Below are 22,415 nucleotides of genomic sequence, written 5' to 3' on the forward strand. Positions count from 1 at the left end.
CATTGCCAACAAGCCCCTTATGACCCAAAGGGAACAATTATTGAGGTATCTGATCTGATCTGATAATGGAATGGATCTCTCAATTTTGCTGTGCTTTTGGAGTTGTTGCTTGAATTCTAGACACACATAAGCAAATAGAATATTTTCACCCTAGACTAGTGGTTCTCAAACTAGGGCTGCCACTTGTTCAGGGAAAGCTCCTGGCAGGCCAGGCCAGTTTGTTTACCAGCTGTGTCCGCAGGTTCAGCCGATCGCAGCTCCCACTGGCCACGGTTCACCGCTCCAGGCCAATGGCTGCAGGAAGGGTGGCCAGTGCACGTCCCTCAGCCCGCGCTGTTGACCGGAGCAGCGAACCGCAGCCAGTGGGAGCTGCGATTGGCCGAGCCTGCGGACGCGGCGGGTAAACAAACTGGCCCGGCCTGCCAAGGGCTTTCCCTGAACAAGCAGCGGCCCTACTTTGAGAACCACTGCCCTAGACTACACACATTAAAGCAGCTCATTTCCAGTAAGGAACTAGCCAGTTACAGTAAGGGTTCTTGAGTGGACATTTTGGTCCTGTTTATCTAAACCCTCTATGCCAGAGGTTCTCAGACTGTGGTCTGTGAACCACCAGTGGTCCGCGAGCTCCATTCAAATGGTCCGTAGATAGTCTGCTCTAAGATGCGCGCCTCGTCAGCTGCACAAGAGAATGAAGGGCAACCCACGTAATTAGTGGAGCCGTGCAGGTGTGGCTCCACTAATTAGGTGCCTAGACCCTGGAGAAGATGCACATGTAAGGTGAGGTAGTGGCCTTGGGGGGGAATAGGTGGGAGGGGGGAATTGGGATGTGCAGGGCTGCAGCGGCCAGAGAAAGAGGAGCTCAGGCCACGGGGGGGATAGCAAGGTGCTTGGGCAATGGGGGGCAGCTGGGGATGGGCAGGGATCCCAGGGAGGCAGTGAGGGGGCCAGGGTGATGGGCCATAGTACCTATTGCAGCTGCACAAGTGGGCCTCACGGAAAAAAGTTTGGGAACCCCCGCCTTAAGCAATGACAATCTTTTTTGTCGAGTAGTAGATCAAGCAGGCAATCGTGATTAGGGTCTAACATTAACTAACACTAAGGTGTACTAATTGATAGAACACCCAAGGTATAAAAAAGGATGCATAGAGCACAGGAAGTAATTTCTGACCTAAATCCCTTCAATTACACGGGAGGTCTAAAACAATATTGCTAAAGAAGTAGCCAGGTAAAGTACTTTTTATGTTCAAACTACTGAAAGTGTGTCTTTGCTATGAGCCAAATCCTGACATCCTTAAGCTCCAATTGCAGATGTATTATTTTCAGCTTCTTAAGTCTTGATTTGCAGCACATGTTAAAATTCTTTGACACTAGGAGCTGGGATTATTTAGTATTAATGACACATTTAGCTATGCTGAATGTTGCTTAACTTTACAACCTCAATTAAGAAGCATTAGAACTTGCGGAAAACTCTGGCAGGCAGTAGATGCTGGTGCTCTGATTTGAAATGTTTAGAATCTCTCATGACAGGGAGGTTCCTAACCAAAGGAACAAAGAATTCAGTGTTGCCCATTCAAAGCTGAGTAAGGTTTTTGACAGTCCTTGAACACGTCCTGCACTCCACAGTAGTGAAAGTTTCAAAAGCCTTTGTCAATAATAATAATACTGAAGCCGAGTGTTCCTTTGGGTTGGCAAAGGTTAGAAAATTACACTTGAAATCAACTGTCCAAGAATGAATGTATTAAAGCTGTCATTGAGAAAATGGTATTAACGTATTTAAAACACACCATGGAACATGTAAAGGTAACTTTATTTTTCCATAAACCATAACACTTGAGAAAGGACTTGCATCAATATTATCTTTTCTCTAAGAAAAACACTGAATGCACATTTTCTCCTGTCCATCAACAGACTCGGTCAATATGTTACTGATCAGGATTTCCCACGAAGGCTAACTTCAGGATTCTGATTATCTACATCGCGCCAGTAAGGAAGCAGCATAGGTAATGTGGAAATCTTCTTTTCCAGCAGTGACCAAAGCTGAGCTGCTAAAAAATTATTTCCCAATACTGATAAATGAAGTCCATCCGATAGATAGGAAGAAAAGTCCTATAAGGGGGGGAGTTAATTTAAATAAATCTTTAAGAAATAAACAAGGTAAAATCGTAATAACGAATTTCATAATACCATGCGATAAACTCTAGTCCAGAAAATGTAGTTTTTAATCAATCTCAGTTCTAAGAAACTTTTCCAAGATTATGAAAGGATAGAAAGACAGTTAAATGTACTGTATTTCTTATGTCACTGATAACCCATAAGAAAACTATCAATTGATGAACTGGGGCAACCAAAATACTGAATCTACTCTTTGTCTCAAAAGATCCACTTTGCCAAACTTGAATTACCTTCTAGGCCACGTTTTTCAAAAGAGCTCAAATGTGATCAAAGTAAATGATCAGATTTTCAAGAAAGCTCAGCAGATGGAAAGCTGAGCTCTTGAAAATCTGCCTCTAAGTGTCAGAATGAGAGCTGCTGGGTGCACCGCACTTCTGAAAATCTGGCCTAAATTCAGCTTCTGGTGATGGTCAGTCAGTTGCACTTCAGGAAGGCTACTTATTCAAATATTCTTGCAATATGGGATGCAACTGCTGACTGCCTTTATAAAGGAAGTTCCAGCGAAGTGGGATACCACTTATATTTAGAGCAGCTATATATTATTGTCTGATAACCAAACACAATATTCAGTTGTATTTAAACAAATCACCTTAAGTGTTTTCCTAGCCCAGCATGAAGTATTCTGGATTCATGTTTCCTCCCAAATAGTGTAAACTATAACACATGATTTCTTGTTTTATTTTTCAAGATTGACCATTCAGTTCCTCCCCAAGTTCTGTACTAACTATTGCTTTACACAAGACACTTCAGCATTTTCACAAACTTCTTTTCTGAACGTCATACCTGATTATTCTTTTGCATAAGTGTCCACAGATCAAGAACCTCAGTCCCATGATCTCTAGCAACTTGAACACATGTCTTGGCATATTCTCCAGTGGTAGAATTGAAGCGGTTTAATTTGTCACCTATTGGAAGTTAAGAAAATATTAGCTGAACTAGATCACAGGAATTAAGTCAGACTGTGTCACTATCTACTGTATGTGATTTTTATTGAATGTTAAACTATTTCAAAGTAAAATTTGAACCTTGTAAATTTTAATGCAAGTGGGAGCTAAATCCGTCTGTTTAAAAGCCTTTTGTTGTAGCCTGCTATTTTTTGAGAGAGTAATTCGAAAACAAACTTTGGTTCAGAAGTGTGGCTGGTGAGAATTAAGAGGCAGTGGCAGAGCTGTGTAAGAACATAGCATTGCACCTTTTTTTCTGTGTTAGGCTTGCCTTTAGCCGGTGCTTTTTTGTCCAACACCTATGTACATCACATCTGAATAACTTATTTACAACTGCCAACACTCCTATGCCCCCAACAGATAGAATACAGTTAAGAGAGGTGAGGTCTAATCACAAGCCTGTCCATCCGTGTTCTGGGTGACACGGGACTTCTCTTTGCTTTAGTTTCGCCTCTGTAAAATAAAGCTAACTACTTATCTGTCTAGGTAAAATGTTTTGAGATCTTGGGATAAGAGAAATTTGCACTTATATATATATATATACTTAGAAATCAGTTGCCCCATGTCAGATGCAATACTCAATTGTACAGAAATTGATGCTCCATGTGCCTTGAGCACCAACTAACCTTTAGTCCAGCTCCTCTGTTTAATCTCCAATTGCCCACTGCATTTCAAGTGACCACCTCTAAGATGTTACCCATTCTGCTTAGCAATCTGTCCCAACATGTATTTAGCACGCTCTCTCTCCTTTCTTCCCCAGACTTGAAGACTCTGTAGCTCGAAAGCTTGTATCTTCCACCAACAGAAGTTGGTCTAATGAAAGCTATTACCTCAACCACCTTGCCTCTCTCATTAAACTGAAAAGCATTTTTAGAAAACAGGGCTCCCTCTTACACATTGTCACTCAGTCTTTACATGACTACTTCTCCATCAGCAATCATGACTTCATTTGCTGTCAATCTTCTCCTTCCTGCCCTCTTCCACTCATATGTCTGATGATTCTCTCCATCCTTGACTCTTCTGCCCCTCCCTGCCAACCCCCTGCTGCCCTGATTCATCTAAAAAATCCACTTCCTCTGCTCCTACTTTAGTGCTAGAGTGTCTCTGGCAGAAATCCCATGATCAGGCTAACTTATTCAAGTCCGAAAGAGACCATTGTGATCATCTAGTCTGACCTCCTGTATAACACAGGCCATAGAACTTCCCCAATATAATTCCTAAAGCAGATTTTTTCAAAAAATATCCACTCTTGATTTAATAATTGTCAGGGGAATCCACTCCAACCCTTGGTAAATTGTTCCAATGGTTAATGACTCTCACCCGTAAGAATTTATCCCTTATTTGCTGTCTGAATTTGTCTAGCTTCAACTTCCAGTCATTGAATTGTATTATACCTTTTTCTGCTAGACTGAAGAGCCCATTATTAAATTTGTTTCCCCTGTAGATAGTTACAGACTGTAATCAAGTTACCCCTTAACCTTCTCTTTGTTAAGCTAAATAAATTGAGCTCTTCCAGTCTATCACTAGAAGGCATGTTTTTCTAATCCTTTAATTATTCTCATGGCTCTTTTCTGAATCCTCTCCCATTTATCAACATCTTTCTTGAATGGTGGACATCAGAACTGGACACACTATTCCAGCAGCAATCACACTATTGTCCAAATATAGAGGTAACATAACCTCTCTATTCCTACTCAAGATTCTCCTGATGATGCATCCAAGGATTGCATCAGCTCTTTTGGCCACATCACTGCACTGGGAGCTTATGTTCAGCTGATTATTCCCCCTCTTCCCCTCCCCTCACCATCTTTTTCATAGTCACTGCTTTCCAGGATCAAATCACCCATCCTTTAAATATGGCCTACATTCCTTGTTCCTACCTGTATACATTTATTAAAACACATATTGTTTGACTCCAGTTTACCAAGTGATCCACATCTCTCTGAATCAGTGAAATCTATCAGTTCAATGTGTGCCATGTCCATTTTTTATCATTCTAGCTTTTTAATCAAAATGTCATGCAGTACTATGTCAAATGCCTTACAGATATCTAAGTATATTATGTGGTCACTTACCTTTATCAACCAAACTATAATCTAATATCAAAGAATCCTGTGGCACCTTATAGACTAATAGATGTTTTGCAGCATGAGCTTTCGTGGGTGAATACCCACTTCTTCGGATGCAAGTGGTGGAAATTTCCTGGGGCAGGTATATATAAGCAAACAAGAAGCAAGCTAGAGATAACGAGGTTAGATCAATCAGGGTGGATGAGGCCCTGTTCTAGCAATTGAGATGTGAAAACCAAGGGAGGAGAAACTGGTTCTGTAATTGGCAAGCCATTCACAGTCTTTGTTTAGTCCTGAGCTGATGGTGTCAAATTTACAGATGAACTGGAGCTCAGCAGTTTCTCTTTGAAGTCTGGTCCTAAAGTTTTTTTGCTGTAGGATGGCCACCTTAAGATCTGCTATTGTGTGGCCAGGGAGGTTGAAGTGTTCTCCTACAGGTTTTTGTATATTGCCATTCCTAATGTCTGATTTGTGTCCATTTATCCTTTTCCTTAGAGACTGTCCAGTTTGGCCGATGTACATAGCAGAGGGGCATTGCTGGCATATGATGGCATATATTACATTGGTGGAAGTGCAGGTGAATGAACCGGTGATGTTGTGGCTGATCTGGTTTGGTCCTGTGATGGTGTTGCTGGTGTAGATATGTGGGCAGAGTTGGCATCAGGACTCCACTGGCCATCACATACAGTCCCCAGCTAAAACCCCTACAACGCATCATCAGGGATCAACAACCCATCCTGGACAATGATCCCACACTTTCACAGGCCTTGGGTGGCAGACCAGTTCTCGCCCACAGACAACCTGCCAATCTGAAGCATATTCTCACCAGCAACTGCACACCGCACCATAGTAACTCTAGCTCAGGAACCAATCCATGCAACAAACCTCGATGCCAACTCTGCCCACATATCTACACCAGCAACACCATCACAGGACCAAACCAGATCAGCCACAACATCACCGGTTCATTCACCTGCACTTCCACCAATGTAATATATGCCATCATATGCCAGCAATGCCCCTCTGCTATGTACATCGGCCAAACTGGACAGTCTCTAAGGAAAAGGATAAATGGACACAAATCAGACATTAGGAATGGCAATATACAAAAACCTGTAGGAGAACACTTCAATCTCCCTGGCCACACAATAGCAGATCTTAAGGTGGCCATCCTACAGCAAAAAAACTTTAGGACCAGACTTCAAAGAGAAACTGCTGAGCTCCAGTTCATCTGCAAATTTGACACCATCAGCTCAGGACTAAACAAAGACTGTGAATGGCTTGCCAATTACAGAACCAGTTTCTCCTCCCTTGGTTTTCACATCTCAACTGCTAGAACAGGGCCTCATCCACCCTGATTGATCTAACCTCGTTATCTCTAGCTTGCTTCTTGCTTGCTTATATATACCTGCCCCAGGAAATTTCCACCACTTGCATCCGAAGAAGTGGGTATTCACCCACAAAAGCTCATGCTGCAAAACGTCTGTTAGTCTATAAGGTGCCACAGGATTCTTTGCTGCTTCTACAGAACCAGACTAACACGGCTACCCCTCTGATATCTAATATCAAGTTAGTCTGACAGGATCTATTCTCCATAAAACCATTTGCATTAATTACATTACCCTCCTTTAATTCTCTATTGAGTCCTATATCTGTTGCTCCACTCTTTTGCCTGGTATCAATGTCAGACTGACAGGCCTAAAATTACTTGGGTCATTCTATTTATTTTTTTTAAAAATTGGCACAACATTAGCTTTCTTCCAGCCTTCTGAAACTTCCCCATTGCTCCAAGATTTATTGAAAATCAGTATTACTGGTCCACAACATTACTGCTCCTTAGCTGGCTCTTTTAAAATTCTTGGATGCAAGTTATCTGGCCCTGCTAATTTAAAAATGTCTAACTTTAGTGGATTCTAACATCTTCCAGAGAGACTAGTGGAATGGAAAGAGTGTTATCACCCTACATGAGACTATATCATCTGTTTTTTTCCCAAATAGAGAACAGAAATATCTATTGAATACTTCTGCCTTTTTTGCATTATTGTGGCTAATTCTACCATTTCCCTCAAGGAATGGACTAATACCATTGTCAGGATTCTTTTTAAAGTATAAATACTGTGCCACTGTACAGGCTGTCCAAACACACGAGCACCTGGGGGCAGCCGTTCAGCTGGTGCAAACTGTAGTAACTGATCTCAGTGGAGCTATGACAATTGACATCAGCTGAGGTCAGGTAGGCTCCCCACCAGGAACTAGGCCGTGTTATGTCTCTATTGTAAGAGTGACTTGAACAGTACAGGGAGAAGCTAATAGGATTAAACTTTTTTTTTGCTTTTTCCTCTGACAAAGACCATTTTCTTGGTCTCAGAACTGTACTTTTCAGAAATAAAGCATGAGGTGGGATATTGCTGCTTAATCTGATAAATGAGGAATATGTTGTAACAGCAAGAAAATGATCCAAGGTGTACCATGCTGCATTGCTACTCACTTTGCAGGCTGCTTTGCAAAGAGTGTTAAGGCACAGCATGGTCAGACTACACCATCTAGAACGTAATTCCAGAGATGTTTAGCAGACCTACCAGCAGCCTCTTTTCATTGGCTCAGAGAATACACATGCAGTTTGGCACAAATACCGAGCAAATCCTTTGTCAGTCTGCAGGTCAGCAACTTGGACACCCAAACTGGCAACCTTTCTACTTGTTTTTAATTCCAAAACTGGGAGAATTCCTTTTACCTTTGGCAATACACTCTTTTTCCCACGCTGGTTCATAGAGAGGGGGTGGTGTTATCAAAATAATTTTGTCCTCAGTAATGTCTATGGACTTCAGATATTGTATCATGCGTTTTAAATTATCAGCATATTCCTTCAGTGGAATGTGTTGGTTGGAATTCACATCTGTTTAGGGAAGAAACAATTGTTCATATAAAACCAAGATGCCCATTGTAAATTATACACAATACTTATTTACACAGCATACAAATGTGGATACTTTCCTTCTTTTCAATATGAAGTTCTACATGATTCATGAATTCATCAGATGTGTTGGGAAACTGATACACAGCAAAATCTAAGGCATAAGAGCCAGACAGAGGAAAAACTGCAGGTACTGTAAATAATTTCCTATCCAGTTAAAATAACTGAAGAGAAGGTGGTCTTAACAGATTAATTCATTGTCTTTTTTGTACACTTCCCTAATAGAAAATCAAATGATTACAAAGACTTAGCAGATTTATCTTCTTAGGACTTGTCTACATGAAGCAGCAATGCACACAAGGTGTGATTTGTAAAGTGGACAAATGTGTTACACACCAATTTGTCCCTGTAGACCCTGTTGGTGTGCACTAAAAGTTTCCTAGTGTGTTTTAACATAATACTGTATAGACCAATTAGTATGCAAAACATTAGTGTGCTTTAGAAATCACATCTCCATAGCGTGCGTTTCTGCTCCATATAGATAAGCCCTAGTGTAGCCTGAAAAAGATGGATTTTTCAATATTAACAGAAAAAGACATCATAAAATATGTCCAAACACATTTATAACACAAATTTCAAGTCTCACACACAGTGCCAATTCAGTACAAGTAGACAAGAAATGTTGAGACGTTTAGGACTGAGATTAACCACTCCCTATAGGTGTCGTCATGGAACAGTGGGTTACAAAATAAAGTAAGCAACACACTAAAATTAGAGAGAAAACAGAAGAATGCTATGTGCAGATAGAATATAATAGCCCACAATAATTTATTGCTGCAAAAGGTTTGTGGACTCTACAGCGGGCTGGTCCCACCGTTGACTTTATAATTATCATAATATTTATATTTGTTAGTATACATAGAATCATAGAATATCAGGGTTGGAAGGGACCTCAGGAGATCATCTAGTCCAACCCCCTGCTCAAAGCACGACCAATCCCCAACTAAATCATCCCAGCCAGGGCTTTGTTAAGCCTGACCTTAAAAACCTCTAAGGAAGGAGATTCCACCACCTCCCTAGGTAACCCATTCCAGTGCTTCACCACCCTCCTAGTGAGAAAGCTTTTCCTAATATCCAACCTAAACCTCCCCCACTGCAACTTGAGACTTTACTCCTTGTTCTGTCATCTGCTACCACTGAGATCAGTTTAGATCCATCCTCTTTGGTAGCTGAGAGCAGCTATCAAATCCCTCCTCATTCTTCTCTTCTGCAGACTAAATAATCCCAGTTCCCTCAGGTTCTCCTCATAAGTCATGTGCTCCAGCCTCCTAATCATTTTTGTTGTCCTCCGCTAGACTCTTTCCAATTTTTCCACATCCTTCTTGTAGTGTGGGGCCCAAAACTGGACACAGTACTCCAGATGAGGCCTCACCAATGCCAAATAGAGGGGAATGATCACGTCCCTCAATCTGCTGGCAATGCCCCTACTTATACAGCCCAAAATGCAGTTAGCCTTCTTGGCAACAAGGGCACACTGTTGACTCTCATCCAGCTTCTCGTCCGCTGTAACCCCTACGTCCTTTTCTGCAGGACTGCTGCCTAGCCACTCGGTCCCTAGTCTGTAGCAGTACATAGGATTCTTCCGTCTTAAGTGCAGGACTCTGCACTTGTCCTTGTTGAACTTCATCAGATTTATTTTGGCCCAATTCTCTAATTTGTCTATGTCCCTCTGTATCCTATCCCTACCCTCAAGCATATCTACCACTCCTCCCAGTTTAGTGTCATCTGCAAACTTGCTGAGGGTGCAATCCATGCCATCCTCCAGATCATTAATGAAGATATTGAACAAAAATGGCCCCAGAACTGACCCTTGGGGCACTCTGCTTGATACTGGCTACCAGCTAGACATGGAGCCATTGATCACTACCCAACGATTTAGCCAGCTTTCTATCCACCTTATAGTCTATTCATCCAGCCCATACGTCTTTAACTTGCTGGCAAGAATACTGTGGGAGACTGTATCAAAAGCTTTGCTAAAGTCAAGGAGTAACATGTCCACTGCTTTCCCCTCATCCACAGAGCCAGTTATCTTGTCATAGAAGGCAATACCTTTAACAGAGGCTGAAAGGCATTCTGTTGTGTCTTTTCTCACATTCTGACTACAATTTCTATCAGCCAGTGGATTATAAGGCTATTTCCAAAGGCACAAATAGCAGTTAGGCATCTAACTCCAACTGAAAGTCCCAAGGGAGTTAGACACTTAGAACCATTTGTCCCTTTTTTAAATTTCCTCCATAGTCTCACATATGAATATTTGGCCAGAGAAAGAGCAACAAAAAACAAAACTACACATGAGATTTAAATGAATAACAGTACACTAATGTAGTAAACTCATTTAAAAAAAACAAACTGATGGAGCAAGGACCAGGAAAAATGTTAACCCCTTTGTGTCCCACTCTGTTTGGTAATCTCTATCTGACATATTACACTTTTTAAAACTTGTTTTAAGAGAACAATTGAGAGAGAAAAAATGAAAATTAACCTACCTTTTAAAGCACTGTCATTAGCGCCAAAGAAGATGGTAACTGCAATAGTATTTTCAACATTAGAACTTTTGCTGATCAATCTGGGAAGAACTATGTTAGCCCATCTCGTATTGTAGCCTGACAGTCCGCGATTTAAAACATCACATTTTCTGAAACAAACACATATAACAAGAAGAAAATCCCCCTCATAGAGCAAAACTTTAGAAATTTCAAAACATTCAATCTGGATACCTGCTTTAAGACTCTCTACCCCTCTAAAATCAACTAGATTACACAGTAGACAAGTGGGATAATTTAATATATATGTAGTGTTTGTATAAAGTGTATGTGTAGAGTTTGTTTAAATATATAGTTGCCAAGCCTGCAATCTGATTCACATGGCTACAAAGATCCATATGCATGGCTCTGACTGCAGAATCAGGGAGTATTTACTCAACCTTTGCAATAGCCTTTAATAAGGATTTACACATATTGAAAGTACTGAGGCATTCCATATGACTTTTTAAAATAACAAAAATAATTTACTACAAGAAAGCTGCTTGGACTTCTTTCATCCTACACATTACATTTAAAATACAAACTTTGACAAGTCTCACCTGACCAATTTCTGAGCAAGCAACACTCCCCAACCATTGTCCTGAAAGGAAAACTGAATGAAAGGGACACAGTTTAGATATTAACTAAAACATATCTAGGATTACAATTTAGCATGTGTCTCTACTTTCTCCCTACATTTTTATTGTCTTTTCTCCTCACCCACCAAATTTAACTGCACTTTATTTTTATGTCGCCTCTCATCTTCTGAAAATTAGGCCATTAGTGTGTCCCTGAGGCTGCTGTTGGCCCTGCCCAATCCCCACGCATTTTGTTACTGCATTAGGGAATAGTACAGGAGAGGTGCACCTTGCGCTGTCCTTCTACAGTCAAAACTGTCACTAATTTCAATCTGTGGGCCAAAGAACTGTGTAGGATCAAGCCAAACATAAGTAAATCAACTAGGTTGTAACAAGTGATTGATTGATGCCAAGGATTTTTTCTGATAATTTCTAAATGTGGACCTGTAGCTTTAATTTCAGATTGCAGAGCAGCTCATATAAATGAACTATGCATCTGTTACCTCAAACTTCAGGGGTGGCCAACCTGAGCAGGAGCCAAAATTTACCAATATACATTGCCAAAGAGCCACAGTAATATGTAATGATTATATATGTACATGTGTGTGTGTGTGTATACACACACAATCATTATATAAGTTGATAATGCATATTTATTATACATTTATAATGTGTAGTTAACGATAATAACTTAATCTTTTACTTAGTAGAACGTCCAGCAATCTTTGCTTTCAACAATTCCCTTGAAGTTTGGTTTGTGTTCAGTTGTGCTCACATGTAGCAGTTCTCTTAAGTGGCTGTCTGTCAAAATGCTTGGATTTCACATGTTTGAGGGTCCAGAAAACACTCACAAAGATAAGTCAAGCCAAACATCAAGATTAATGTTAAGGCTGCACCTCTGATGTTGAGGTATTTATCCTTTGGTACAGATTTCCAGAAAGTAAGGGTCCCCTCTGTCTTCTGAACAGACTTCAGTCTGTCATCTTCCAAAAGTTCTGTTATTTCCATCTGGGATGTTGCTTTGTCACTGACTAAAGGGGGTTTCAGACAATCAGCTTCAGCACTAAAAACGTCAACCAGAAATCTGATTTGAGGTCTTTTCTGCTGCAAATCTTGGACTCTTTCCTCAAATCTTGGACTCTTTCCTCAAAACTGTCCTTAAGATCTTTAATCACACTCGTATATCTACTTGTGCTCCGTTTTAGGGGTTCTGCTCCATTCTCTTTTTATCTGGCTTGACACTGTGACTTTGAGGGAAAAGTGTGTCAGTTCTCCCTCAAGCATTTATCTGTGAAACAACTGTAGTTTGTTCAGGAACACAAATATGCCTTGCACTAGATCAGACAGCAACCGGAATTTTCCTTGTAAGTCCACATTTAGTTTATTCAAATGCAGCAGCATGTCTGCAAGAAATGCCAAGTCTAGAACCCATCCAGGATCTGTAAACTCAGGGTGTATTCTGTGCTTCTCCTCCATAAACAATTATGTTGTTTCCAGGAGCTTGAAAAAATGGGAAATAACTTTACCTCTCAAGAGCCATCAAACTGCACAGTGAAATGGCAAATCAGCAGGGGAGTCGTCTTCATCCAGTTCTTCAATTAGATTTTGAAACTGTCTGTGACTGAGTGCATTTGAGAGAATGAAATTCACAATGTGCAAGACAGGCTTCATGATGTGATCAAATTTGAGATTTTTAGATATCAGGAGCAACTGGTGAATAATACAGTGAAATGTCCAAAATTCGGGCAAGCTCTCGTCAGATTTACAAAGCCCTACTAATCCATTTGCAGATGCCCACCTGGATGGAGCCCTGTCTGTTGCAATGGCAGTGAGCTTCTGTAAAGGCAAGTGGCTTTTCACAACTACCAACATCAACACCTCCTTTAGATCTCATCCATGAGTTCTTGTCCTTTAGTGACATGATATCGAGGAGTTCTTTCCTTACAACACAGTGGTCAGACACAGTGTGGACAACTACCGATAACTGAGGTTTATCCTGTGTATGGCACGACTCATTCAAAGTGATGCTCAAATACACTGCTGAAGTTGCAAGTGCAGTTGCGATTTGATGTCACTCTTCAGGTCGGAGATTCTGCGTTCTATTATGTGGTGTGAAAGCTGCAGGCCAGAAATTTTCTTCTGTAGATTCTTATTCTCTGGTGACAGGACTGAAATCACATCAGTGAGGCAAGTTTTTATAACCTCGCCTTCAGAGTAGGGCTTTTTCACACAGGCTATGTGTCAAGCCACATAATAGGAGGCTAATATTACAGTCTGCGATTGGTTGGCAACCTTAGTGAAAAACTGGGCTTCTACACCTGTTTGTTTTTTCAAAGTTTTCAGTTTTAAAGTGCGGTGTTCAGAACCTTGTGAGAATTCTTGATTCATATGTGCATGGCTCGAACCAAAACGACGTTGCAAGTTTGAAGATTTGAACTGAGAGATATATGTCTGGCAAAGAAGACATATGGCCTTACCATTACGTTCAACGAAAAAGTATTTATTCTCCCACTCCTGTTGGAAGCATCAATTTTCATCTGTGTATTTTCTTTTGTTTGCACTTGCCTTCCATTGTTAGATGGTGTAAGAAAAAATTTGATTAAAAATTTCAACACTAGCTAGTCACTGTGTGCTGTATTCAAGGAGACACTGGTGCCGGCCAGGGGGTGCTGGACCCCTGACTCTGTCTCAGGCCCTGACCCCCACTCCACCCCTTTCCCCAGTCCCCAGTCCCCACCTCCACCCCTCTTCCTGCCCCTGCCCTGAGTAAGCTGTGTCCTTGCTCCTGCCCCCACCTCCCCAAGTCGCAAAACAGCTGATTGCAGCAGGCGGGTGACACAGGGAGAAAAGAGGTCACGCTGAGGTAGGGAGGGGTAAGGCTGCGAACCCTGTCCTCTCTCCTCCCCCCAGAGCCTCTCAATGCAGCGAAACAGCTGATTGTAGCGGGCTGGAGGCATGGGGGGGAGAGGAGGAGGTGCTGATTGAGGGGGTCGCCGGCAGGCAGGAAGCACTGGGGGAGGGAGAGGGACTGACAGGGATGCAGCACCCACCATTTTCCCCCAGAGTCGGCTCCTAGCAGGAGCTGCATATTATCTTCTGAAGACCTGCATGTGGCTCCAGAGCCACAGGTTGGCCACCCCTGCTCATACTTAAAGGGACACTCACAACTGTTAACTGTATTTTTAAAAGATTCTTTAATTGCTACCAAACCTCTGTACCTTTTATTAATGATTTCTTAGATGATTAAAACCAAAAGAATCACATTTACTTTTTATTATTTATGTCATTTGTTTACTTTTTACTGCTCAGTTTGGATAATGACAAGTGGGCACTTGCTTTTCTGTTTATGGCCTTTCACTTTGATTCTCACATTATAGTTTGCCTTTCAAAATTTGCATGGAAATGTTTATAAACAAGAAACTTTAAATTTAAAAAAACCAAAAACATCTCTCTTTGCATTAGGCTGTAAAATCCTTTTATGTATTAATCTAATTTTAATTAGCTTTAATTTACAGCCAAACTCTAATTACCAGCAGATAACACAGAGAAATTGGACACAAGTAGACAGTCATTACTAATTAGGATAGTGATTCATTCCTTATCAGTTTGAGTACACAGTAGGTTGTTACATGTACGTTGGGTTCAGCTTATATGTAAGGAGCCAGCTTGCCACTTATGCCTTTACTGATCAGGCAGTTAGGTCAATTAGAATGTATTGCTTTGGGGCTCTCTTTCTGGTCACAATCGTATTTTTCCTGACTGAGACATTGTCAGTTAACTACATCTAGCATGTGAACTTACAGAATTGCTGCAAAGTGGGACTGAATCCACTCACAATGTACCACCATGCATGCAGATTCTAAAATGCTTTCTCTAATGAAGAGAAACTCAATGGGTAAGGATCAGGAACTTAATTTTGACCTCAGATAAATGTACCCTCACCCTGTCTAAGGGTAGAAAGCAGCTCTGATTTCCTGTTTTCCCTGTTAGAACCTAGCGCTCTATATTGGTTTTAACTATGAAGTAGTGCTTGAAACAGAATCCTGGATGGAAAGTTATATACTTGAAGACTGAACCAGAAATAAACACTGAGGACCCACCCCATCAATGGCCACATCTACTGAAGCCCCAACATGTGAACTATAGTGATTCTTATGGTAAAACAGAATTCTCCCAGCAGTTAAAATACTTTGCTCTCTGAGTGGCCTTAGGCAATGTTCAGGGAGCCATAACTACAACGCTGCAGTAGCCAGGTGCATTTGTGATCAGAACACAACTCCCTTTCAATTACATTTGTATCAGTTTTTTTCTTTTAAGGTAAAAAATAACCATTATCCGTGCCAGGTGTTCAGTTTAACACACAGCCCAGGCCAATGCTTAACTAAAAATTCAGATCAGAATGAAAACATATGGGTGAGAAGCAATTCTAATCTGACAAACCATTTACAGTAGCTACCAGTGATTCTGTGGATAAAATCACAGTTTTACATTGGTACTAAAAGTGCCTAATCTTGTGGTTAATATAGACAGGACACAAAAAGCAAATAATTTGCTTGGTCTAGTCTATAGTGGTATTCAGTAATGCTGTATTTGCTAGTTAAGGCCAACAGTGATACACAGAGCTTGTAGAAAGAACAGGAGTACTTGTGAGACTATGTGAGACACCTTAGAGACTAACAAATTTATAAATGCTACCAGTGGAGATGGGCATGAGCACACTGGTTATAGACTACGTACTCTAGGCAAAATGAGCGTGAAGCGATTGAGCATGAACACACTGGGTGCGGGGGAGCAGATATGGGACACTGGGTAGGAGAGGTGTACATGAGATACACAGACACTCATAGGAGGTGAGTTATAGGGGCCCATGCCCCACCAATATTCAGGAAAATGGGCCCAGCTCCACCAATGTTTGGGTTTATATTTTCAGAGCCCTCCTGGCCATAGGATGGACCGGGGCAACTGCCCTCTGCCCCACACTTTGGGGGGGGGCCTACACTTAAGGGGGATGCAGGGCCCAAGGCAGCCTGGGGGGCTGGCACTGGCAGCAGCAAGTGACCTGGCCACAGCCTGCCCTGCCCCTTCCTGCTCCTCACCCACTCCACCCCTTCCCATTGCTGCTGTGCCCTCTCTCCACACCCATTCATAGAATAGAATCATAGAATATCAGGGTTGGAAGGGACCTCAGGAGGTCATCTAGTCCAACCCCCTGGTCAAAGCAGGACCAATCCCCAACTAAATCATCCCAGCCAGGGCTTTGTCAAGCCTGACCTTCAAAACCTCTAAGGAAGGAGATTCCACCCTAAGTAACCCATTCCAGTGCTTCACCACTCTCTGAGTGAAAAAGTTTTTACTAATATCCAACCTAAACCTCCCCCACTGCAGCTTGAGACCATTACTCCTTGTTCTGTCATCTGCTACCACTGAGAACAGTCTTGATCCATCCTCTTTGGAACCCCCTTTTAGGTAGTTGAAAGCAGCTATCAAATCCCCCCTCATTCTTCTCTTCTGCAGACTAAACAATCCCAGTTCCCTCAGCCTCTCCTCATAAGTCATGTGCTCCAGCCCCCTAATCATTTTTGTTGCCCTCCGCTGGACTCTCCAATTTTTCCACATCCTTGTAGGGTGGGGCCCAAAACTGGACACACTACTCCAGATGAGGCCTCACCAGTGCTGAGTAGAGGGGAATGATCATATCCCTCGATCTGCTGGCAGTGCCCCTACTTATACAGCCTAAAATGCCGTTAGCCTTCTTGGCAACAAGGGCACACTGTTGCCTCATATCCAGCTTCTCGTCCACTGTAACTCCTAGGTCCTTTTCTGCAGAACTGCTTCCTAGCCATTCAATCCCTAGTCTGTAATAGTCAATGGAATTCTTCTGGCATCCCTTCCCCCTGCCTAGGGTGACCAATGTCCCAATCCTATAGGGACGGTCCTGTTTTTTGGGACTTTTTCTTATATAGGTTCCTATTAACCCCCTCCCCCACCCCGTCCCGTTTTTTTCACAGTTGCTATCTGGTCATCCTACCCCCACCCTGCCTCTTTCTGGCTGGGAGCTGGCTGGGGCTGGGTTGGTCACTGGTGACAGCCCCCCCTCCCCCCCACTAACCCCCACCTCCCCCCGAAGCGCAGGGCCCTCCTAATCGTGGGGCGGTTGGCTGGTCTGTCTGATGGATGGGCTGACTCTGCTTGGACCCGTTCTGGGCACCAACAAAAATTATACAACCCTGGCATCCACAGAGCTAGTAGGTGTATGGAGCCATTGTGAGGGCATGGGGGGCCATCTATGGGAAATGAATATGAGGTGTATGAGCCATCAGCTGTGGGGGGGGGGGTGCATATATGGGACATGGCCACGAGGTGCGTGTGTGTGTGGGGGGGGGGTTGGGACATGGATAAGAGGTGCACAGGGCCACGGGGTGGGTGGGTGTGCACAGGGTGCCATTGGGTGTATGTGTGTGAGAGTTTTGGGCCATTGAAGGGGGTGTATGGGACCCCAGCTGTGTGGGTCAGTGTGTGTGGACACGGAGTGCAGGAAGCCATTGGGGGGAGGGTGACTTTTGGGCTGTGCGGGGCGGGAGGTGTATGGGACACCAGCTGTATAGGTCAGTGTGTGTGTGTGGCCATAAGATGCAGGGAGCCATTGGGTGTGTGTGTGAGAGTTTTGGGCCATGTGAGCGGGGGGTGTATGGGACCCCAGCTGTGTGGGTCCGTGTGTGTGTGGACACGGAGTGCAGGAAGCCATTGGGAGGGGTGAGTTTTGGGCCGTGGGGGGGGCAGGAGGTGTATGGGACATCAGCTGTGTGGGTCAGTGTGTGTGTGTGGACACGGAGTACAGGAAGCCATTGGGTGTGTGTGTTTATTTTGGGCCGTGGGGACGGGTGGTGTATATGGGACACCAGCTGTGTGGGTGAGTGTGTGCGTGTGGACACACATGTGTAAGGGCGCGTACGGATTACAGGACACGGCGATGGGGCGAGGGGAACTGGCTCCCTTGGGGCTGTGGCTGGTCAGTGCCACGGGGAGCCCCACAGCGGAGCGGGCCCGGCAGCCTCTGAGCGCTGCCCTGCGCCAGGCCCGGCCCCCTCGCCGCGCGGCGGGAACGGGCGGGGGAGGCCGCCAGCCCCGGTACCTCGGTGATGGAGTCCCCGAACAGCACGATGCGGGGCCAGGTCACCTCCGACAGCGCCATCCCGCCGCCTACCGCTCGCCCGCCGCTGCCACAGGCGGGAGCCAGCCGGACATCCGCCCCCGGCCCCGCCCTGCGCTGCGCCCCGCCGCCCCTCACCGCCCTCGCGCGCCCGTCCCGCCCCAACCGCCCTCCTTGGCGGCGTCCCGGCCTCTCACAGCGCGCCCGGGGGGGGGGCGCTAGCCGCCGCCGGGCCCAGCCTGGAGCTCCGGGGGGGGGGGGGCGCAGACTCCCGCCACACCCCCTCCCCCGAGATGCAGCCGCTGTGGGGCGCAGCTAGGCCCAGGACACACCCAACACCCTCCGGCCAGAGCTCCCCCGCCCCCCATGGCCTTGGCGGCCGCCCCCCCCCCCCCCCCCCCGTGCGCCTCAGGTGAGCCCAGCCCAGGCATCCCGGCAGCGCCCCTGCCCGCCCCGCCCAGGGCTGGGTGCAGTGCCCATTGCCTGGGATTCCTGCTCCGCTCCGGTCCCGCTGGCAAAACCCCAGGCACTTTGATTGCACCAAGCGAGAGCCTGCCTAAAGCTGGCCATTGCCCCGTGCTTCCCCCTGGGTGTTCGCAGCCACAGGGGAAACACCGCTCATGAGCCCTTTTCACTGCCTGCGGCTGCCCAGTCAGTGATGCTCTGTCTACCTGTGGCAGGATTGGGGTTTTAGATTATAAACCCCTCAGGGAACAGTTTGCATAACACAGAATTACTGAGCTGTAGGATTGGAAGGGACCTTGCAAAGTCATAGAATCATAGAATCTCAGGGTTGGAAGGGACCTCAGGAGGTCATCTAGTCCAACACCCTGCTCAAAGCAGGACAATCCCCAACTAAATCATCCCAGCCAGGGCTTTGTCAAGCCTGACCTTAAAAACCTCTAAGGAAGGAGATTCCACCACCTCCCAAGGTAACCCATTCCAGTGCTTCACCACCCTCCTAGTGAAAAAGTTTTTCCTAATATCCAACCTAAACCTCCCCCACTGCATCTTGAGACCATTACTCTTTGATCTGTCATCTGCTACCACTGAGAACAGTCTAGATCCATCCTCTTTGGAACCCCCTTTCAGGTAGTTGAAAACAGCTATCAAATCCCCCCTCATCCTCTTCTGCAGACTAAACAATCCCTGTTCCCTCAGCCTCTCCTCATAAGCCATGTGCTCCAGCCCTCTAATAATTTTTGTTGCCCTCTGCTGGACTCTTTCCAATTTTTCCACATCCTTCTTGTAGTGTGGGGCCCAAAACTGGACACAGTACTCCAGATGAGGCCTCACCAATGTCGAATAGAGGGGAATGATCACATCTCTCAATCTGCTGGCAATGCCCCTACTTATACAGCCCAAAATGCCATTAGCCTTCTTGGCAACAAGGGTACACTGTTGACTCATATCCAGCTTCTCATCCACTGTAACCACTAGGTCCTTTTCTGCAGAACTGCTTCCTAGACATTCGGTCCCTAGTCTGTAACAGCGAATGGGATTCTTCCATCCTAAGTGCAGCACTCTGCACTTGTCCTTGTTGAACCTCATCAGGTTTCTTTTGGCCCAGGTCATCAGGTCTAGTCCCCTCCACTGACAGTGTACCATGTAAACCTCGACCAGGGTGACCAGATGTCCCTGACAGGTGTTTGTCTAAAAATCCTCCAATAAGGGATATGCCACAACCTCCCTTGGAAACCTATTGCAGAGATTAACTACCCTTACAGTTAGAAAGCTTTTCCTAATAGCCAACCTAAATCTCTGTTCCTGTAGGTTAAGCCCATGATTTCTTGTCCTACCTTCAGTAAGCGTGGAGAACAATTGATCACTACCCTCTTTATAACAGCATTTAACATACTTGAAGAGACAGTGATCCACTTGAGACCTCACCAGTGCTAAGTAGTACAGGACAGTTACCTGCAGAGTCTTACATACGACAATCCTGTTAGTTAACTCACCGCACATGGTATTGGCCTTCATCACATTGTTGACATGTTCAACAATGTATTGCACCTTCATCACATTGTTGACATGTTCAATTTGTGATCCACTATATCACCCACATCCTTTTCAACAATACTGCAGCCTAGTCAGTCAGTCTCCATTTTTTAGTGTGCATTTGATTTTTTTCTTCCTAAATGTAGTACTTTGCAGTTGTCTTTCTGAATTTCATCTTGTTGAATTCAGAGCAGTTCTCTAATTTGTCAAAGTCTTTTTAATTCTAATCCTGTCCTGGAACATGCTTTCAACCCTTCCCAGTTTGGTGTCCTCTGCCACTTTTATAAGTATATTTTCCACCCTATTATCCAAGTCATTAGTGAAAATATTGAACAGTACTTTGGGCATGCAGCCCAATTCTGATAGCAAAAATACACACATTGATACATTATTTTGAATAGCAGTGTACATTGAGGCCATGCAGCCACCCTGTGCCTCCTTATGCTTCTGTGCAAAGGCATAATGGGGGGCTCAGCCATAACCCTCCTTCAGTTCCTTCTTATTAGTGCCCATGACAGCAAGAATGAATCTGGTACATGTCAAACCAGCTATCTGTCTCTTGGCTGCAAACTCATCTTTAATAAATAGTTTAAGATATACTTCTTTGCCTTTACCCTTCTGTCTTTGATTAATTCTGTAATTTGGCTGTTTCGGAAAAAAACAGGAGTGAGGCACCAGCCACCATAGCAGACTAAATCTAAGGGTTTAAGCCCTGCACAAGCTGCGATCTGATAGCCATAGCAGATACCTTTTCCTGCTGGGGGAGAGCCACATCCCTGATGAGTGCTTGTGCAAATCCTTTTTGTTGAGGGCTCACAAATGTAGGAATGCACAGTTGAAACAACATATATTCACCTATACAGACAAGGTTCTTGATATTCAGATTCCAAGGCCTGCAGGAACTGTTGTGACATCTACTTTGATCTCCTGTATTATACAGATTATAGAAAGACCCCAGAATTTGCCAGATTCAAACAGAGACTCAAACTCAGGCAAAGTATCACTTAATCTTTCCGTGCCTACCACTAAAAATAACCTGTTTAATGCAATGAGTTGGTAGGAAGTTGCTTAGTTATATCCCCAGACTATTTTGGATCTCAGCTGTTTATTTTTATTAAAAGTCCTTTGCTATGGGAGAGGAAATAAAGTATCTCTTCTCGGGAAATCCTAAGAAAGTCTTAGAAATGACCACAATTTGCAGGAAATGTTACTACTTGAAGATTGAGACATGTTTTTCCAATGCGGCAGAAGCAGCTGTGCTAAGCACCAGGAAGCATTCCATGAACCAGTTTGAAAACCAATATGTACTGAACTACTTAAACAAATGATTAAATACAAAAGGACAATTTCAGATACTTTAGACCATTTTTAATTTCTTTTGTTCATGAAAACTGCATTCTACCCAGAGATGATTCTCCTCTTTTCCACTGAATAAACTGTGATTTCCTCTTGAAGTTTTTATGAAACAAACCGGCATGACTCAAACTCTTGTATTTGCTGCTTAAGATAGAAGTGTTATTCATGCAGTCAACATAGCTCTTGGGAATAATTAACTTTTTGCTCACTTTGCAGTAGCCAAACAATATTACCACTGTCACAAAGGCTATATTAAAAAAATTCTCCATGGCTTTAATACTACAGTGATGGGCACTACAGAAAAATTATAGATAGTAAAAAAGAGTGTAAAAATAGATTAGAGGATATTTTCCACAAGATTATAAACATTTTAACGCAAAACAGATGTTGCATCTGAAACCTTTGACAGTATCATTTTAAAAACAAGAACATTTCACAGGTTTTCTTTTAAAAAAAAAGCTAACCGCATTTATCAGTATTTCTTTATGAATAATTTTTATCCTTATATAATTAGTTGGTGACAACCAATCATTTTGAGAGAGACGCTAACACATAAATGTTCTTCGTTGATATTACTACTGAGAATTATCTGATGCCACTTTAACCAACTCTGAAGAAAAAAAAAAGTTTCTTGTGAATGATGCAAAGATAC

At 43.6% G+C, this 22,415-nt stretch overlaps 1 protein-coding gene across 2 annotated transcripts; it reads right to left on the reverse strand.

Annotated features, from left to right (window-relative positions):
• Positions 1-1,788: 1,788 nt before the first annotated feature.
• On the reverse strand, positions 1,789-18,543 carry IAH1 (isoamyl acetate hydrolyzing esterase 1 (putative)). 2 transcript variants are annotated; one of them, XM_045008382.1, is made up of 6 exons: positions 18,392-18,543; positions 11,242-11,294; positions 10,646-10,794; positions 7,920-8,081; positions 2,956-3,077; positions 1,789-2,106 (listed from the first exon to the last, which is right to left on the reverse strand). In XM_045008382.1, exons 1-6 carry the CDS (start codon positions 18,449-18,451, stop codon positions 1,930-1,932), a joined length of 723 nt encoding a protein of 240 aa, XP_044864317.1. In that variant the 5' UTR covers positions 18,452-18,543; the 3' UTR covers positions 1,789-1,929. The 2 variants fall into 2 exon arrangements, with proteins under 2 accessions (XP_044864317.1, XP_044864318.1); XM_045008383.1 differs by lacking the exon at positions 11,242-11,294 and having other exon boundaries at positions 18,392-18,517.
• Between the last annotated feature and the right edge of the window lie 3,872 nt (positions 18,544-22,415).

This window comes from Mauremys mutica, chromosome 3 (genome assembly GCF_020497125.1).
Source record: "Mauremys mutica isolate MM-2020 ecotype Southern chromosome 3, ASM2049712v1, whole genome shotgun sequence".
Classification (NCBI taxonomy): Eukaryota; Metazoa; Chordata; order Testudines; family Geoemydidae; genus Mauremys; species Mauremys mutica.